The sequence below is a fragment of the Aspergillus pseudonomiae genome, assembly GCF_009193645.1.
Source record: "Aspergillus pseudonomiae strain CBS 119388 unplaced genomic scaffold BDV37scaffold_112, whole genome shotgun sequence".
Classification (NCBI taxonomy): Eukaryota; Fungi; Ascomycota; class Eurotiomycetes; order Eurotiales; family Aspergillaceae; genus Aspergillus; species Aspergillus pseudonomiae.
The window spans coordinates 14025-29509 of NW_022476104.1; the positions used below are offsets into that span (position 1 = coordinate 14025).

General features: G+C 50.8%; 4 protein-coding genes across 4 annotated transcripts; 2 read left to right on the forward strand and 2 right to left on the reverse strand.

The window, feature by feature from the left end:
- Nucleotides 1-1457: 1457 nt before the first annotated feature.
- BDV37DRAFT_288223 (uncharacterized protein) lies at nucleotides 1458-2054 on the reverse strand (the record flags this gene model as incomplete). Its single annotated transcript, XM_032088243.1, has 1 exon — nucleotides 1458-2054. The coding sequence occupies one exon, from the start codon at nucleotides 2052-2054 to the stop codon at nucleotides 1458-1460; it is 597 nt and encodes a 198-aa protein (XP_031936058.1).
- Nucleotides 2055-4341: 2287 nt separating this feature from the next.
- Nucleotides 4342-5804, forward strand: BDV37DRAFT_275839 (uncharacterized protein; the record flags this gene model as incomplete). The annotated part of the gene is made up of 2 exons (XM_032085458.1): nucleotides 4342-4974; nucleotides 5787-5804. 2 exons carry the CDS (start codon nucleotides 4342-4344, stop codon nucleotides 5802-5804), a joined length of 651 nt encoding a protein of 216 aa, XP_031936059.1.
- Nucleotides 5805-10466: 4662 nt separating this feature from the next.
- Nucleotides 10467-13084, forward strand: BDV37DRAFT_275840 (putative nuclear localization protein; the record flags this gene model as incomplete). The annotated part of the gene is made up of 3 exons (XM_032085459.1): nucleotides 10467-10575; nucleotides 10867-10993; nucleotides 11143-13084. 3 exons carry the CDS (start codon nucleotides 10467-10469, stop codon nucleotides 13082-13084), a joined length of 2178 nt encoding a protein of 725 aa, XP_031936060.1.
- Nucleotides 13085-13973: 889 nt separating this feature from the next.
- On the reverse strand, nucleotides 13974-15352 carry BDV37DRAFT_22165 (histidine phosphatase superfamily). Its single transcript, XM_032080177.1, has 3 exons — nucleotides 15128-15352; nucleotides 14851-15072; nucleotides 13974-14790 (listed from the first exon to the last, which is right to left on the reverse strand). Exons 1-3 carry the CDS (start codon nucleotides 15260-15262, stop codon nucleotides 14071-14073), a joined length of 1077 nt encoding a protein of 358 aa, XP_031936061.1. The 5' UTR covers nucleotides 15263-15352; the 3' UTR covers nucleotides 13974-14070.
- Between the last annotated feature and the right edge of the window lie 133 nt (nucleotides 15353-15485).

Genomic DNA, 15485 nt, shown 5'->3' on the forward strand with positions numbered 1-15485 from the left:
TAAACAATCCAACCACACATACATACATACATACACACATGCAAATCATGCAACCAACCCAACCACCTCTCTCAGTAAAATCAATCCAAAACCATATCCAACGCCCCTACTAAGCCATAAGAACCAACCAACCAGTCCATCCATTGATCGTTCATATGATACGACAGGACATGCTCCCTAGAGATCGACAGCCCCTTCATACGTGTAAAACAGCACTAAACGGGCACAAACGAGGTCATGCGACCACTCAATACGAAACTAATGGAATCCCAGTCCGACTAGTTCACTAACGATCTTACCTAAGTTTGGGAATCATAGGTCGACTTGTTCGTCTACGCTTTTCATTATTAATGTTATATTTTTTTTTTCTTTGGTGGAAGTAGAGTTTAGGCATTGTGTTGAGTACTTATTATACTAGCAGGTATAGTACGAAAGTAAGTCTGAAAGCGAGAAGGAAGAAAAGATACCCAAGTGGGCTCATACTTTGTACATGGTTATCAGATATTCAACCGTCGAAGAGAACAGCCGTCGCGGTTAAAAGTACCCAGGCGCGTAAATTATCCCTTTTAGGTACTTACTTAGTAGTTACAGACGGAATCCTCCTCCTCCTCCCTCCTCCCCGTGACTACGGCCACTAGAAACAAATACTATGTAACAACGATCTTTCCCTTCCCCCACAGCCAAGAAAACCACCCCCCAAAGGAAGAAAGAAAAAACGGCAATTCCGAATCCGGCTAAATAGCCATGCAGGCCAAGCAAGGAGGAAATCAATGAATTTGATGATAATTCCCCACATTTTCCGGACCCAGGATTCTGCTTAGTACGTACTGACAACGGAATTAGTCTTCCTTAGACCGCAACGTGGGCTCAGGGAGATTGTGGGGGAGAGGCGCAGAGTCGCCTATCAGGTTGCGAGGTGCTGCAGATCGATGTGGTTGGCGACTTCAGGTACGACGCGTGTGATTTGTCTTGGTTTTATCCATTGGGTTGTGGGGGGTGGGTTTCTTTTTTCTTTTTTTGGTTTTTTGAGGTTTTGAGTCATACGGACATTACTAAGACTTGGGGTAGTTAACTACTAGTTAACTAGAGGTAGTCACTGGTGGACTTGTACTGGTTGGGTTTGGATTATGAGTGAATGAGTTGGTTTTGATTGAATGGTTTTTGGATTTTTGATTGGCTTATTATATAGCTATTTAGTTGCACATGTGGTGACATGTTCATGTGAGAGACTTTTTCTATTAGATACATGCTTGTCGATGATGTGGTTCTTGTGAACACCCTGTAACTCCGATCCTGCTGCGCTTGCGCTTCCGGCCTGAAATATGTATATGGAAATGAAAAAAAAGAGATTCGTTGCTTCGTGACTTCGTAAGTGGAGATTATGCGTATGTTCTGCTGGGGGTAGGTGGTGTCCCCATGACGCGTAGTGGTAGTGGATAGTTGTAATGGCTCGCCGGTTACCCGGAAATGCGAACGGGTATGCACTGCGCAGGTGATTGCCACAGGTGTTTTGTCTTCTCGAGACAGTTGCGGCCTTTCTCTAGGAGACCTTGTTCTTTATCGTCGGATGGAGCAGGAGCAGGAGCAGATTGGTCGAAGGAGACGGTGAAGGTCACCTGGACGGGCTCCTTGTCCGAAGGGGCGTCCGTAGTAGTACCCTCTTTTGCCTTGGTCTCGGAGTCTTCCTTCTCTTCCTCGGAGGAGTCACTCTGGTAAGAGTCCTTGTCCTGAGCGTCGTCGCGCTTGCTGTCTTCTTCCTCCTCTTCGGACTCGTCATCCTCCAGTTCGAAAGAGTTGATTCGAGTAGTCATGTCCTTCTGTGCCCACTCCATAGAGATAACATGCAGGCGGAAGTGACCGAGACACCGTCTGATATCTGGGTCCGGGGCAGTGGCCTCACGGGCGAGCTTCTGGCGCGACAGGGTGGTGAGCTTGTAAGGCAGGGAGGTCTTGTCGGCAAGAGGGGGCCAGCGCTTGTTCATGGAAGGGTTGTTGGAGGAGAGAGGAGAGGAGGACGCCTGTTTCGGCATAATATCGATGGTAGCTACAGCCATGGTCGGCGGTTGCTCGGTTGTATTTTTTTTTTTCTTCTCTTCTTGTGCTTTCTCGTCGGATGGATTAAGCGATGAGTTGAATGGAGTGAAATTGCTTGCGCGGTGATAGTCAATGCGATAGATTGCGAGAAATATTAAGTACGCTAAATTGGAGCACAATGCGAGTGAAAATCTGGGGGAGAGGGTAAAAGAGAAGAAAGGAAAAAGGAATGGGGGGGAGGAAAGTCTTAAGAGAGGCCAAGGGGAGAGGGGAATCACTAGAGAGAGAAAGGCCAAGGCATTCCAGAATCCAGACCCAAGAAAACTAGGGTTGCGTAGTACGGGAGACCCCAAAACAGAAACCCGACCTGATGACCATCTGATCTGGCAGATTCTGCAAGCGGACGATCCAGCGAGGCCTAGACTCACTGACCCAACTACTAGTAGTAAGTCGTCCACCGGGAGACTGCTTCGGGGCTCTTTCCCTCACCAATCCCCCCTGGCCATCGACCACCAACTAAACCTGGTTCATAATGCATGGAAGTGTTCGAGGATTTAGTCCCTTTTTGCCAGGGCCTTCTACGTCCATCGTAGCCTACCCCATCATGGTTTCGGTGGTGAGGCGAATTGCTGACCGAGACCAGCGCAGGTTCTGCCAGGAGGAAAAAGGGTTGCGTACTGCGCACTACTGGGCGACTCCACTACAAAAACCAAGTGAACCAGCTGACCAAGGGGTGGGTCCGGCTTCGTCGGCACCATGGAATCTTCCACGCCGGGGGGCAGTTTAGTCTACTCGTCAATGATTATTGATAATCATTTGGTACTTTTTTTCTCCCTTTTTTTTTTGGTCGTTGATAATCATGACTGTGCGTTTTCAGTCTCGGTCTTAACCTTCTCAACCGAGTCATGCATTTTTGGCTAAACCACATTACCACCTCAAAATCGCATCACTTTGTGTTTTCAGGAAAATGAAGGGGAGCCATCGGAAGATCCCAATGCAGGTGGAATGATACTACACCCAGAATCAGCAGGGACTCAATCGAAGAAGAATCGAACGATTTGAGTCAGGGATGCTCACGTGTGCCCATTGGCCGCTTTTTGCGGGGTCAAACTTTCGAGGTTAGCCTCGTTGCTATACAGAGTAGCGCTAGGCGGAAATGGTAATAGTCTAACCCTGATAAGGGTTACGCTAGCAAACCTAACTAAGACTCTTAATCTCTGACTAAGGCCGAGACTCGTGTGGAGTTGCCCTTCGGTGAGAAACCATTGGAGGAAAATTCACTGAGTCCGGATGTAGTGCGACCTGAGGCATCGGTCTGATTTGACGCCTTTTTTATCGAATAAAGATACAGTTATCTTAAGTCGAAGAGATGGTGTATCTACTACTACAGGATCCATACTACTCCGTGGGGTGCGTTATCAAGCATACAGTAGTCAGTCCACTTTTCCTTTCTGTTTTCGTTGAATGGGGAATCTGCCTTGGAATGGGCTGTGATGATGTAATACTCGCCCCATCATACAATTGACTCTGACAATACCAATGTGTATGACTTCATGACCCATCATAGAACCGTATATAAGGTTTATATGACAGCTCCATTGCCACAAATCGTCACTGCCCCCCCAGTTGAAGTCATAATCTACATTTTAGATTTCGAAAGACGCTAGGTTCGAAAAAGGTAACTCCGTCTCAGCGTGGACAAAGGGCTGGGACGTCCGGGGAACTGGCTGGGACAAAGGGACCCGCTATACGGCGATCTTGATATCATAGAAGAGAGCAGGAGGGCAGGAGGGCAGGCGATACGATACCATAATTGGAAGCTACAAAGCGAGGGATAAAGAGGGAACGGATGCTCCGAGGTTATCGCTAGCGAACCCGGTTTCTTTTCGATGGAATCGGAGGTCAACATCTCCAGCAGTAAAAGACCCTCGTCTCCGGCACAGGACTGGATCACAATGGACGTGTAGAATGAGGTCACAATGAAAGTAGCCTTGGCATCAGTACCTCACCACTGTACATCCATTGTCAGTTCTGGATACACTTCAATGCTCTTCGGTGGACGGTGTTCAGGCCGAAGTCTAGATTTGCAGTGGGACTGAGGGTCCAGTCGTCGTTGTCATGAACGCAACGCTAACATTGGCCGGGTCAGGCTGAGATCATCCAATCCCGATAAAGTTTTCCTGAATCATCATATTTGGGATGTACGGTTACTATTGGAGGTTGAGATGTACGTGCAACATTCAAAGTCACCCAGTCAATCGCTGTTTTACAATCAGCGAGGCATCCCATGTCAATCAACTCGGGGCTATGGACCTTCGTACATCCTCCTTACCGTCAGATGTTCTCGTACAGTTCTACACGGCTGTGCGGATCACGGTCGCAGTAGTATTTTTCACCATCACTAGAAAGCCCCCTTCGTTTCTGGTCCAAGCTGGCCCACCGTTGGCTGCCCTGACTACCGCGTTTTCTCCTTGCTTCATCGTGCTTCTCGTTCCATATTATCTTCGTCTCGCAACGCGGCGAACACTATGTGATGCGCCCAGATATGTCGATGAAAGTGTTTGTACAGACGTGGAAGAAGAGGATGAACGAACAGCAGTCGAGTTGAGCGATGTTGATATCAGTAGCGATGACACCGTCATTCACGATATCAATTGGGAGGAAGACGACAGCAATGTCAAAAAATGTGAGAGCCGTGACGTAGTGTTCTTGAACGAGATACCTGGCGAGGCCGGTCGGGATGGAGAAGACGTTGTCAAAGAGGGCCCGTCTGAGGGAAATGAGGAAGCACTACTGGATAGACGTGATATGATGCCGAGTGATGAGATTATTCACGACATTTCCCCAGATGAAGAAGACGCCGGGAACAGCGAAAGGCTCGAGGAAGCCGATATAGAATTTAGTGATGAGATCACTCGCGCTATCGATCTGGATGAGATGGTTGTCGGAGGAGACGCAAAGCTCGAGGAGAACGACATGGTGTCTTGTGGCCAAGCGCCAGACATTACTGATCAGAGCACTGAGGAAGACATTGTACGTGAACTTCCGCCTCCCAAAGTCAATACCCACCAGCCATCGCCCACCCCGGACTTCCCTCCATCTAGCACATTGTCCGGGAAAAGACTTCGCGCGTACTGGGACCCTGCACCCGGGAATGAACTGTACATCTCCAGACAAACAAGAACGTTCGAATCGTTTCACGCTGCGCTCGAATCGAGGACGCGGCCTCCATGGTCATTCCGATGAGAGAGCAAAGGGGCTTCGAGGGACAGCCTGTCCTGCATCTTGATCCCAGTAAGTTTCGAGAACGCAACGTACGTTCCACCAGTCTCGGCAATGCTGCAGTCGCCTCCATATAGTTGCACATGAGTCAAATACAAGATTCTGGGCTGCGTTGTCTCGGGTAATTACATGGGACGCAGAGAGATGTTCGAGTTTTGAAACGTTGAACCACTGTTGCCCAACCGGATTGATCACAAATGGGATACATACCGGGCGGGTCACCCGATGCGCACGTTTAGCTGGTCTGTGGGTATACATTCACAGTATCAGTTGCGGCGTGCAGCGACGTGCATAAAGCTGCACCCGTGTAAGAGCCACGATACTTGCACCGATGACGGGCGGGCATAACATCCCGGCAGTGTATAGATGCAGACACACCCAAGGCATAATTCCATCAGCAATGAAGTATCCATGACTCTGTCCGACGGTTAACGCCAATACCACCACCTGTTCACGGGCATGTCGGACAGGTTCTGCAGTCCAGTTGAGACGGCTATGAGCTCCCCAGTCCAACCCCTGCAAAGTACAGGCCATCGGCTGGACTAGACCTAGTGTTTCTCCGAATCCGCGGTCTGGTCTGGTCTGCACCTGATGTGGAACTGCTCTGGTGATGACCTGCATACCATTTCCCTGTCTGTGACTAGTTAGTTGCTTGGCATCATGAATCACCTCCAATGATTCCACGTTCATCCCGGGCCTTCCCGGCTATCGTCCGTTCATTATCTCCCGCAGGACATGGATAGGTTACGCTGCACCTGGTTGGGAAAGCTTGAATCGTGTCATGTCGATTGGATGAAAGAGAAAATCTGCGGCAGTGGGAACGAAGAAGCGCCTAACACAGCCCCGATAGTCAAAGGACGTCTGAGGACTGTGCAACCACACGATATGCGACGTCTGGAAGTGGCCTCAATCCATGGAAACCGTTGATGTTTAAGATTTACTGGCGAGTAGGACTAAACGGCGGAGATGGGACGCTGTGCATAGTTACTACATACTGGTAATGTGCTACCGTTGATCTTGAGGTTGAAGTGGGGGGCGGCGTAGGATCAATGATGGTCGCCATGGCGCCATGTGTCTATCTCAGGACATGCACCCTTTTGGGAGAGTATCCTTCTTACCAGTGATGTACTGTAAGTTACTGGGAGTGTGTGAATATCAACCACGCACGGTCCCCAGTGATCAACGCCTACTGTAGTTCCCGCTCAAGTGACCTTCCGGTGCAAAGTCAATCCGTCGTCGGCGCTGGTCATCTGCCCGTTGGAATGCCTGGACTCTGTGGGTTTGGTGCTCGGAGTAGCCTATAGGATTCGAAGATCTCCCTGGCATCGTCTGGAGCTGGTCGGCCGGGAGAGACTTCTCTGGTCGATCCAAGTATTTCACGTTGGAGTGTATCTGGGTACCAAATGTAACGGTTGTGATGGCGGATAGTTGACCCCTTCGGGAGGGGTTCCGATTGTCTCTGATCTTTTGTCTCACACTCCATCCGCCTGTCTTGCATGACGATACTACTCGTTAACTCTATTCTACATTGTTATTATTGCTTGGATGTGGCATACCTCCGTTGAGTTTATTCATACGGAGAATTGGCCATGTCAAATCCCGTCGATCGTTGGCTCATGGGGGCTTCTTCGGGGTCAACCCTAATCAGGAAGTTACTTGGGAATTCCGCTGAAGAGTATGCCCTGGAACTCTTGTATCTCTCGGCCATTTGGTTTACAGATATGACATCGATATCGACCGAGGAAGCTTTGTCCGGTCGTACAAGCCTAATTCTAAATAAATAAACTTATCACACCCCGATGACCCCTTGATAGTGTTCAACTTTTCTCAGCTGGGTGTGAGAGTGTCTCCGCCGGCGACTAAGGACGGGATCGACACGGTAGCAGAACGGACTCTTCCACGTCTTTGGAGATCGACCATTCCTAGCCAGCAAAGGTAGAGACAGGCTAACGGTTGTTCCACTACTGATAGGGCCACGTCGGCTTCTGACTGTTATCCTGGTTGCCGTTACTGCGCTTATTATTCTTATTCTGATTTATTCTTCTTTTCCCTTTGTAGCGGTGTTACTATGACCATGAATACCAAAATGGCCTCCGAAATCCAGTGGTGAGGATGACAATACCGTACGAAACGGTCGATCATCAATCAGAAGCGAGGAGAAGCGCGTGTCTTGTGATTGGTCCTGAAGTGGAAAGGCGTGAGATGCCATTGAAAATCAGGAAAACAAAGTCGATCAGTCACGGATCCTCCATTCCGCGCAGATTTGGTAGAACCGATGATCTCTTCATGTCAATTATTATTTTTGCGCTAGAAATCCTGACTCAGTGAATGGCAAGAGGGAAAGAGCCCGAATAACCAAAAAGAGGGACAGAATTAGATGGTGATTGCTGGACCGAGCATCTCCATCTATTTATCATCATATCATATCACATCATTCAGCCTTTTCCTTAGTATCGTTTACAGTTTCGCTATCTTGGTATTACTTAGTGCTCCGTGCTCTCACTCTCAGTCTTGTCTGGTTAAGTAGTCAGGCCAAGATTTTGTCGAAACTACTATAAATTGGACTCCACGTAGGGGTCCTTGACAGGATATTGAGGATCTCCCGTCACCTATCACTCCGAGTACCAGTGAGTCTAAAGTAGATACACTAAAAGAGAAAGTATCACTGACCAATGACTAGTATTTGGCGGGTGGGCTGACCTCGTCCTACATCGGGAGGCATCCACCAAGCCAGCCATTCATTCCAGGGACTAGTCTGCAACTAATCAAGCCGATGGTTCAATCGCTGTCATCGTCAGCAGCTCTTATTAGCAAGGACTAAGCTCAGTTTCATTGGCTTCTGCACTTGTCCTCCACGCTATCTGCCTTGTTTGACTGCGACACGATTCTTGCACTATCATTCCATCGAGTACAAGCCACAACCGTCGCTTCAGAAATCCACCTTTCCCCTCCTGCTTGACTTGCTCCGTGCACTCCTAGCTCCTTGAGGGCCAACGGTCAAAAGAGGGACAGACGAAGAAGAAAAAAGGAGGGAGAAAAAAAAAAAAAAAAAGAAAAAGAAAAGGAAAATTAAAAGAATAATCCCAAGTTTCCTAGAGCGACCTCTCTCCCGAAATCACTTCTGGGGAAAGTGATATCACAGCTGGTCAGCTCCATTCGTTCCGGGGGGAGAAGCGGCTCTGTCCGAGGACCAAACCCAAGGATTGCCCCGCGGTGGTTCTGCGATATATTTCCATTTTACTGACAAAAGTATGGATTACCTTTTGTTTTTCTGTTTTTGACTTTCATTGGAACCCTCTTTTTGCAATTCCAAATCCCATTGTAATTGTGTTTCTACTGGTCCTATTCATTTATCCACGAATAGCTGGACGCATGGATTGATTCATTGCTACCTAAGGTTGATCCACGCAATCGCATCCCATTCTTCGTCCGGGGATTGTTATCATCGCCGAAAGTCTCTTGATTCCCTATCGATATCAGACCCCTTTCATCCATTGCACTGTCGATCGATCTACTTCAATGCCGATAGTCTGCCATCCCCCTTCTTTATAGTCATCCGAACCGGCTGAGTTCTGTCTGGGGTAGGAGATTGGAAATACGACAACTACTTTGACAATTTCCTCCGGAACCGACTGCGACTGCATTTTGCCGTGAATAAGTCGGAACCGAGCGATCGTGCAGGGATTAGATTTCATGACAAGCGGTGCTCATCCAATCCGCACTAAATTAGTCGTCCGTCCGTACGTCCGCGCTACCCGATCGGCCACATGCTGCTTGTCCAGTATCATCCAGTGGAAGAATAAATCCTCGAGGACGAATACTAGATTAGATTAGGTAACGACTGAGGAAGTGATTGGGAAGTAAGTCCGCTCCTCTCGTCTTTCTCGTTTCCCTTCTGAGCTAGAGGGGGCGCGTCATACGTGTTCTATCGGGGTCGCATTTCTATTCTTGTCGGACCTCAAACCTCGAGTCGTTTCCTTGGGATTTTATTGATCTTGTCGACCGCATCCTTGCTGGCCGTTGTTGTTGTGGGTTGATTTTCAACCGTCAGAGCACGACGAGAAGCTTAGGGTAGGATTCGACGGGGTGGAGGGTAGTAGTTTGTTTGACTTGAAGCGAAACGATCGTCGTCAATGCGCCCGCGGTGAATCGTGACCCAAGTGGTGCACGGCCAATCAGGGAGGGTGTGGCGCCGCCTCCCGCCTTGAGCTGTGATCCTATCGTTCAACTACCCTTCGTGTCCCGACCCCCTCCTTCGACTCTCTCAACTAACCTTACCCTTTTCTTTTTTCCCTCCCTCTTTCATCATCTGCTGTGGTTTTAATTTTATTTTTCTTTTCATTTCCTGGGGTGGCCCCCTTTCCTTTCCCAGTCCCAACTCCAACTTTGGTCTCCACCCAACTGCTGGTCCTGGTTTGTCTCCCCTTTCACTCTAACCCCAATAAACCCATCGGTTCTGCTGCCTGCAACCGACACACAGACACCAGCCCCGTTGGTCACACATAACCCCAGTCTGGTGTACCCACTGATCGGTTCCCTCAGCGCGTGAATCATCGTCAAGTGTTCTCTGCTGAACCCCTCCTGAAGCCAACTGCTCTTCAAACGGGGTGACGGTGCTTTCTGCAGGAAAGGAACCTTGGGAAAGGGAACCCCCGTCCGGTTCGCCCCTCTCTCTCCATTGCCTTTCCCACCCACACCCCTCCAAATAGAAAAACACACGTCACAGCCGCAAGGTGTGGCGGTGCCTCCCCCCCCCCCCCGGGTCCCTGGTCACCTCCACCCGTCAAGCCACACATCACTTGTCATCTGCCCTCGCCTCTATTGTTTCCTCGGCGTGTCTCACCGCCCTATCAACCCATTGCTAGTTCTGTCAAAGCTCGCGCGGTACTGATTTGCTCTGAACCTTCCCGCTGATCCGCTTCCTGCCACCTTCCAGTCCAACCACCCACTGCATGCGAGATCGTGGTCTGCGTTCATTGTTCCGAGGATCACTTGCATCGTCACAGCTCCTCTGCTGTCTTGTCTCGCTGCAGCAGCCCACCCAGTCGTCATCTCACCCGTTTTGGTGTTGACACCTTTCGCGTTCCCCTTGACGCGCCTTGCGGCCTTGCGACGGCTCTTCAACCTCGTTCCGTCCTCCTTGGCCCGCCATGTATGGCACCTCTCATTCCTCCGTTTCCGCTCCCATGAATGGGATCGGAGGCGACCTGGTCGATGGTTCGGGAACTATTAATCCCGCTGCTTTGAATACCAACAACGGTATGTGGTCCCTGTGCTTTCTTCTTTCTGCTTAGCGGTTTCTTTTACTCCCCTCACCTTGCCTCGTTCGCGTTCCGCCTTTTCCCCTCCCACGTTAGTTCTTTTCCCACTGGCTTTTATCCCGCCATCGCGCTGGATTATTTTTGTTCAGGCATTACCCATGTTGGATCGCTTATCGCGGTTGATTACATTGGGGTACGGCCGTTGCCGTTCATGGAGGTCATGACAATTTTTTACTTATCTATGTGTTTGTCCATCGCGACAACCTCCAAACTGACGGCCTTCTGCTAGTCGCAGTTATTCTACCCACCCCTTCATTTGGTACGAGCGCAGCCACCGCTCCTCGCGGGATCAAGCGGAGTCGGACTCCAGATCAGCGCGGATTGTCCCGCGCTGATGGAGATCATGACGACGGTATGTGCGCGTCGCGAGGTTCCATACGGTTTGGTTAGACGCCGTGTGAGGCACTCTGGAGCCGCTTCGTCTCATTCAACCACTACTTATTGTTTTATTTGATTTGACACGTGCACGCTTTCCCCTATGCTATTTATGCTGAGTTCCATGAAGGCTAACGTCCGGTCCATGTGACCGTTTTCCAGCAGGAGCAGACGAACATGGCCGTCGAAAGCGTGGACGCCCTCCAAAGACGCCGCGTCCCTCTGCCACGGCTATTGGCGATCAAGCGACTAATGTTCATATGCAAACCCCGCGAATGCAAACACAGCCCCTCCCTCACCAGGCGGGTGTATCACCTCCGCAAGCATCACCTCCAGACAAGACCACCCCGACCAAGTCTACTCTGGTCAAAGCGCTTCCGACTGTCCGAGATCATACGACGGACCAACTGAACGAGGAAGGCGACGAGTACATCCCGAAGGAATTCGATGAGGCTGGTGAGAAGAAGGTCGATACCATGGGTTATCTTACAGGCGACCGGGAGTACAAATGTCGTACGTTTCGTGTGCCTCACCGCGGAACGAAGCTTTTCATGCTAGCAACCGAATGCGCACGTGTACTTGGGTACCGCGACTCATATCTGTTGTTCAACAAAAACCGATCTCTGCACAAGATTATCGCCACCCAGATCGAAAAAGATGATTTGATTCAGCAAGATATCCTTCCCTATTCTTACCGATCCCGTCAAATTGCCATTGTGACCGCAAGGTCAATGTTCCGTCAGTTTGGCAGTCGAGTGATCGTGAACGGACGGCGAGTGCGTGATGATTATTGGGAGGGCAAGGCCCGGAAACAGGGTTTCACGGAGGACGATCTAGCGGGCGAGAAACGCCCCGGAGGGGCCAAAGCTCGCGATGCAGCCGCGGCGGAAGCGGCGAGTGCTGCCAGCCTCCTACCAGCTCTAGCCCATGGCGATGTCATCTATAGCAATGCGCTTGAAGCTATGCCCAACAGCTTACCTGTGGGTCCGCCGTCGTCCGTTTCTCTCGCGCCGCTGCCGATGATCCATATGGCCACCACAACGGACGATCCACGACTGAGAGAGTACAACAGTATGCCTCGGGCCCGCCAGGAGTTGACGGGTCAGCCATATCAGGACCGGACACAACCCAGTACTGCAGCAGAGATCCTGAACCAGGCCTCCCACACTGCCGACTTCAATAAGATTCTGAGTTCCCAGCGCAGCTATCGCCAGAAAGGCTTGGAGGATTTCTATTCCAAGCAACGTGAGATCCCAGCGTCCGCGGCTCAGTCGCAACCCGGGCAGCTCGATTCGGCTCCATCGGCATCTCAGCCCTTGCAGTCTCCTCAGATCGCGTCGGCTCCGATGATGAACACGACCCAGCCGCAGCAGGCCATGCTCCCCCATCAAACGCCGATGATTCCCGGTCAGCCGGGCTTGCAGCAGGCGGTGGCCCACCAGCAACCCCCTGTGGGACAATCACCCGCCCGGACGGGGCCTGCAGTTCGCCCGGACCTGATGCATCAGCGATCGAACCCCTCTCTATCTGCAGGTACTCCGCAGCCTCCAGGCCCGTACGGTTACCCGTCACAACCGCAGCAGATGTGGGGTCAACCCCCGCCCCAACCGCAACCGTCGCCCTTGTCCGCCGCGGGTCCGCAGGCTGTGGGAATGCCACAGTATGCCTCCCAGCTACATGCACAGCAACAACACTCGCCCTCACCTCTCGCGCAACATCCGTCGCAGTCTCCACGGAACCAACCCCGTCCGTCTGTGCCACAAATGCCGCAGTCTTTCCCATTACATCATCCGCAGGCACCTCAACAACAGCAGATGGCGTCCATGGGCTTTCCAGGCGGCACTGCGGCCCCATATGCTGCAATGACAGCTGCAAGAGGCATGTACCCTTCGACACAGGGGCCTGGTGGTCAGCAGTTTATGGCAGGAGCACCCCAGCAGCCAGGTCTCGCCATGGGAATGAGCGCAGGAGGTGCCATGCCTGGCTGGGCCCCAACACCTGGCGGACCCATGCAACCAGGACATCCGCAACCAGGTCAATCCGGAGCTCCACTTGGATGGTCCGGTTACTAAAAGCCTACGAATTGAGAAAGTCATGGCCGGCGTTGACCAGAATTTTGGCGTTCATGGGACTAAGAGGCGTTGGGAGGATGTTGTAACCTTGGTGTATCGAACACTGTCAATGTCCCCTTTTCCCTTTCTGCTCGTTTTGCCGTTCCTCCCTTTCTAGCACCTTGTTATGCCGCTTCCTGCTATACACTATCCTTACTCAAGGATAACAGCTAATGATAATCTGTGCATTTTCTTTCTATACCCTCTGCTATACCCGATGATGTTGTGATTTCGTTTCTATGTTCTCTTCCCTTGATTCCATGGGGATTACACGTTATGAGTATGGAAGTTGTGCATTTCCTGTATGTCAATGATAGAAGGCCGGTCAGATAGGACGGTGGCGATCTTCTTTTCTCATCATATTTCGTTTGATCTAGGCGGGCGTTTGCAGTCTACTGGTCTTCTCAGTCCTTACTTTGCCGAGCATTTTATGATTGTCTTCACTCTACTCAGCTCTTCATGTGTTCATGTTGGACATTGAACTCTGCGCCCTGTGGATGCTGGTTGCGTATGTTGATGTTTTCAATGTTTGTGTTTATAGTATGCAGATTGCACGCAGGTTCATGCTCTGGGGCTTCTAATTTGAATACATTTTCCCCATTTGTCTATGATTGTTCCTTTTCGGTAAGTTGATTGAACAGCCTGGAGATACTCCGTTGCAAGGACTATACGCGTGCGCCTATGTCCATGATTTTTTTCTGGTCGGATATTTTGCCTTAATGGTTGGTGCTCTTGCCATCTTCTCTCTTGCATTTTGGTGGAATTTTATTTCATTCCAGTAGTTAAGATTGAATTTACGATATCCTATGTCACGTCGATAAGCACACGTAGTCAATCATAATCTACGTATACACTCTTTTGCGCAGCAAGACATAGCAAGAACATTATTTTATAGATACACACACACTCCAATCACCCAGACAGTATATAGGCATCGCGATCCTGGCTTATACAGAAACAGTAACCAAGGGCGTTGTCACAGGGACTGCGGTAGAGGGGCACACGCACGAGTCGACAGACGTCACAGGCGGCGCGGTACAGTGCGCACTAGCAGTCCACGAAACCGAGGTCGTGGTCGGGGTCTCAGGGACGGTCTCGGCGCGCACGAGAACAGGTATGACAGCACCAGTTTTAAGCTTAAAGGTACGATGCTTGACCACACGAAGGATCGAGCTAATTTCGCCCGAGTGGCTCGTAATCGAGACGAAGAGGCCGGAGCTGTCGGCTTGGAAGATTGAGTCCAGGGCAGATTCACTGCGGAGGTCCTGCGCGGCGCTGGTTTCGGCTGTTACGCCGTTCCAGAGCTCGTCTTTCTCTGTGAATCCGCGTTCGATGGGCCATGTGGGGAATAGGTCGTGGATGTATGTGCGGTTGCGACGTTGATCGCATGTGTGGATGCTGATTCCTTCCCGGAGATACTCTTTGATCAGAGGGCGGAAGGGCGTGCTTCCGTGTGGGAGACGGAGGCCAGAGAAGGTGATATTTGCTGTGCGAAGGGTGCGTGTTAGGGGGCTGACGAAGTAGCTGTCCGGTGGGTGAATGTGTTGCGTGTCTAGCTCCTTTTGCCAGAAATCGTGGGCGATTTGGGCCTGCTCGACGCCGGCGTCTGTGAGCTCGGCATCGCGCCAGGTGGCAGTGCCGTTTCCGTCCAGGAGGGACCAGTAGCACTGGTTGATGTTAGCAAGATGGTGATTTGGCATGGTCATCAGGTGACTTTTGGTACTCACGTTCCAGGCAGGCGTGCCGTAGTATGATTCAGCTGCGTTGTGCCAACCTTCGCCGTGGCGGCCTAGGAATAAGACCTTGTAATTGACATTGGGAGGTGATCGACGGTTCAATTCGACTACTTGGTGGTAGAACCGCTCCCATTGGGTACGGTGGTTGTTCTTATCACCATGTCCTTTGTCGGTTGGGTATGTGCGATTGATCAGGCCGAAGTTGGTGATTGTCTGATTCGTAGTTAGCGATGACGGAGGTGAAAGGGAAAGTAAGCTAGGCACTGACGAAGTCAAAGGTGGATGGATCGGTTGTCGCCTCATCCTGCAAGAAATATCCAGGTACTGTGGTATAGTTGACATAAGAAGCTTCCGCAAAGGCAGCCAGGCCCAGCGCTACTGAAGTAAAGCCCGAGATCTTCATGATGGAAGCACAATGCTGGCGGAGGTCGTGGAATCAAGAAACACCGATCGGCGGCCTCCATTATATAGCATTGTTTCCGTCCGATGCCTGCGTGGCTGGCATCATGATGATATTGTGTAATCGCGACTTGTTGCCTACCAGACCAGCACGTGCGAGCTAACGGCCCTCGAGACCCATCGACTTAATATCGCTCGACTTGCCAATTGGTAACATCATGGCACAG

Coding starts and splice junctions, on each gene's coding strand:
- BDV37DRAFT_22165 (XM_032080177.1), bottom strand. CDS start 15,262: ATGAAGATCTCGGGCTTTACTTCAGTAGCGCTGGGCCTGGCTGCCTTT. Junction 15,073..15,127: donor ATCCATCCACCTTTGACTTC/GTCAGTGCCTAG, acceptor ACTACGAATCAG/ACAATCACCAACTTCGGCCT. Junction 14,791..14,850: donor ACGGCACGCCTGCCTGGAAC/GTGAGTACCAAA, acceptor AACATCAACCAG/TGCTACTGGTCCCTCCTGGA.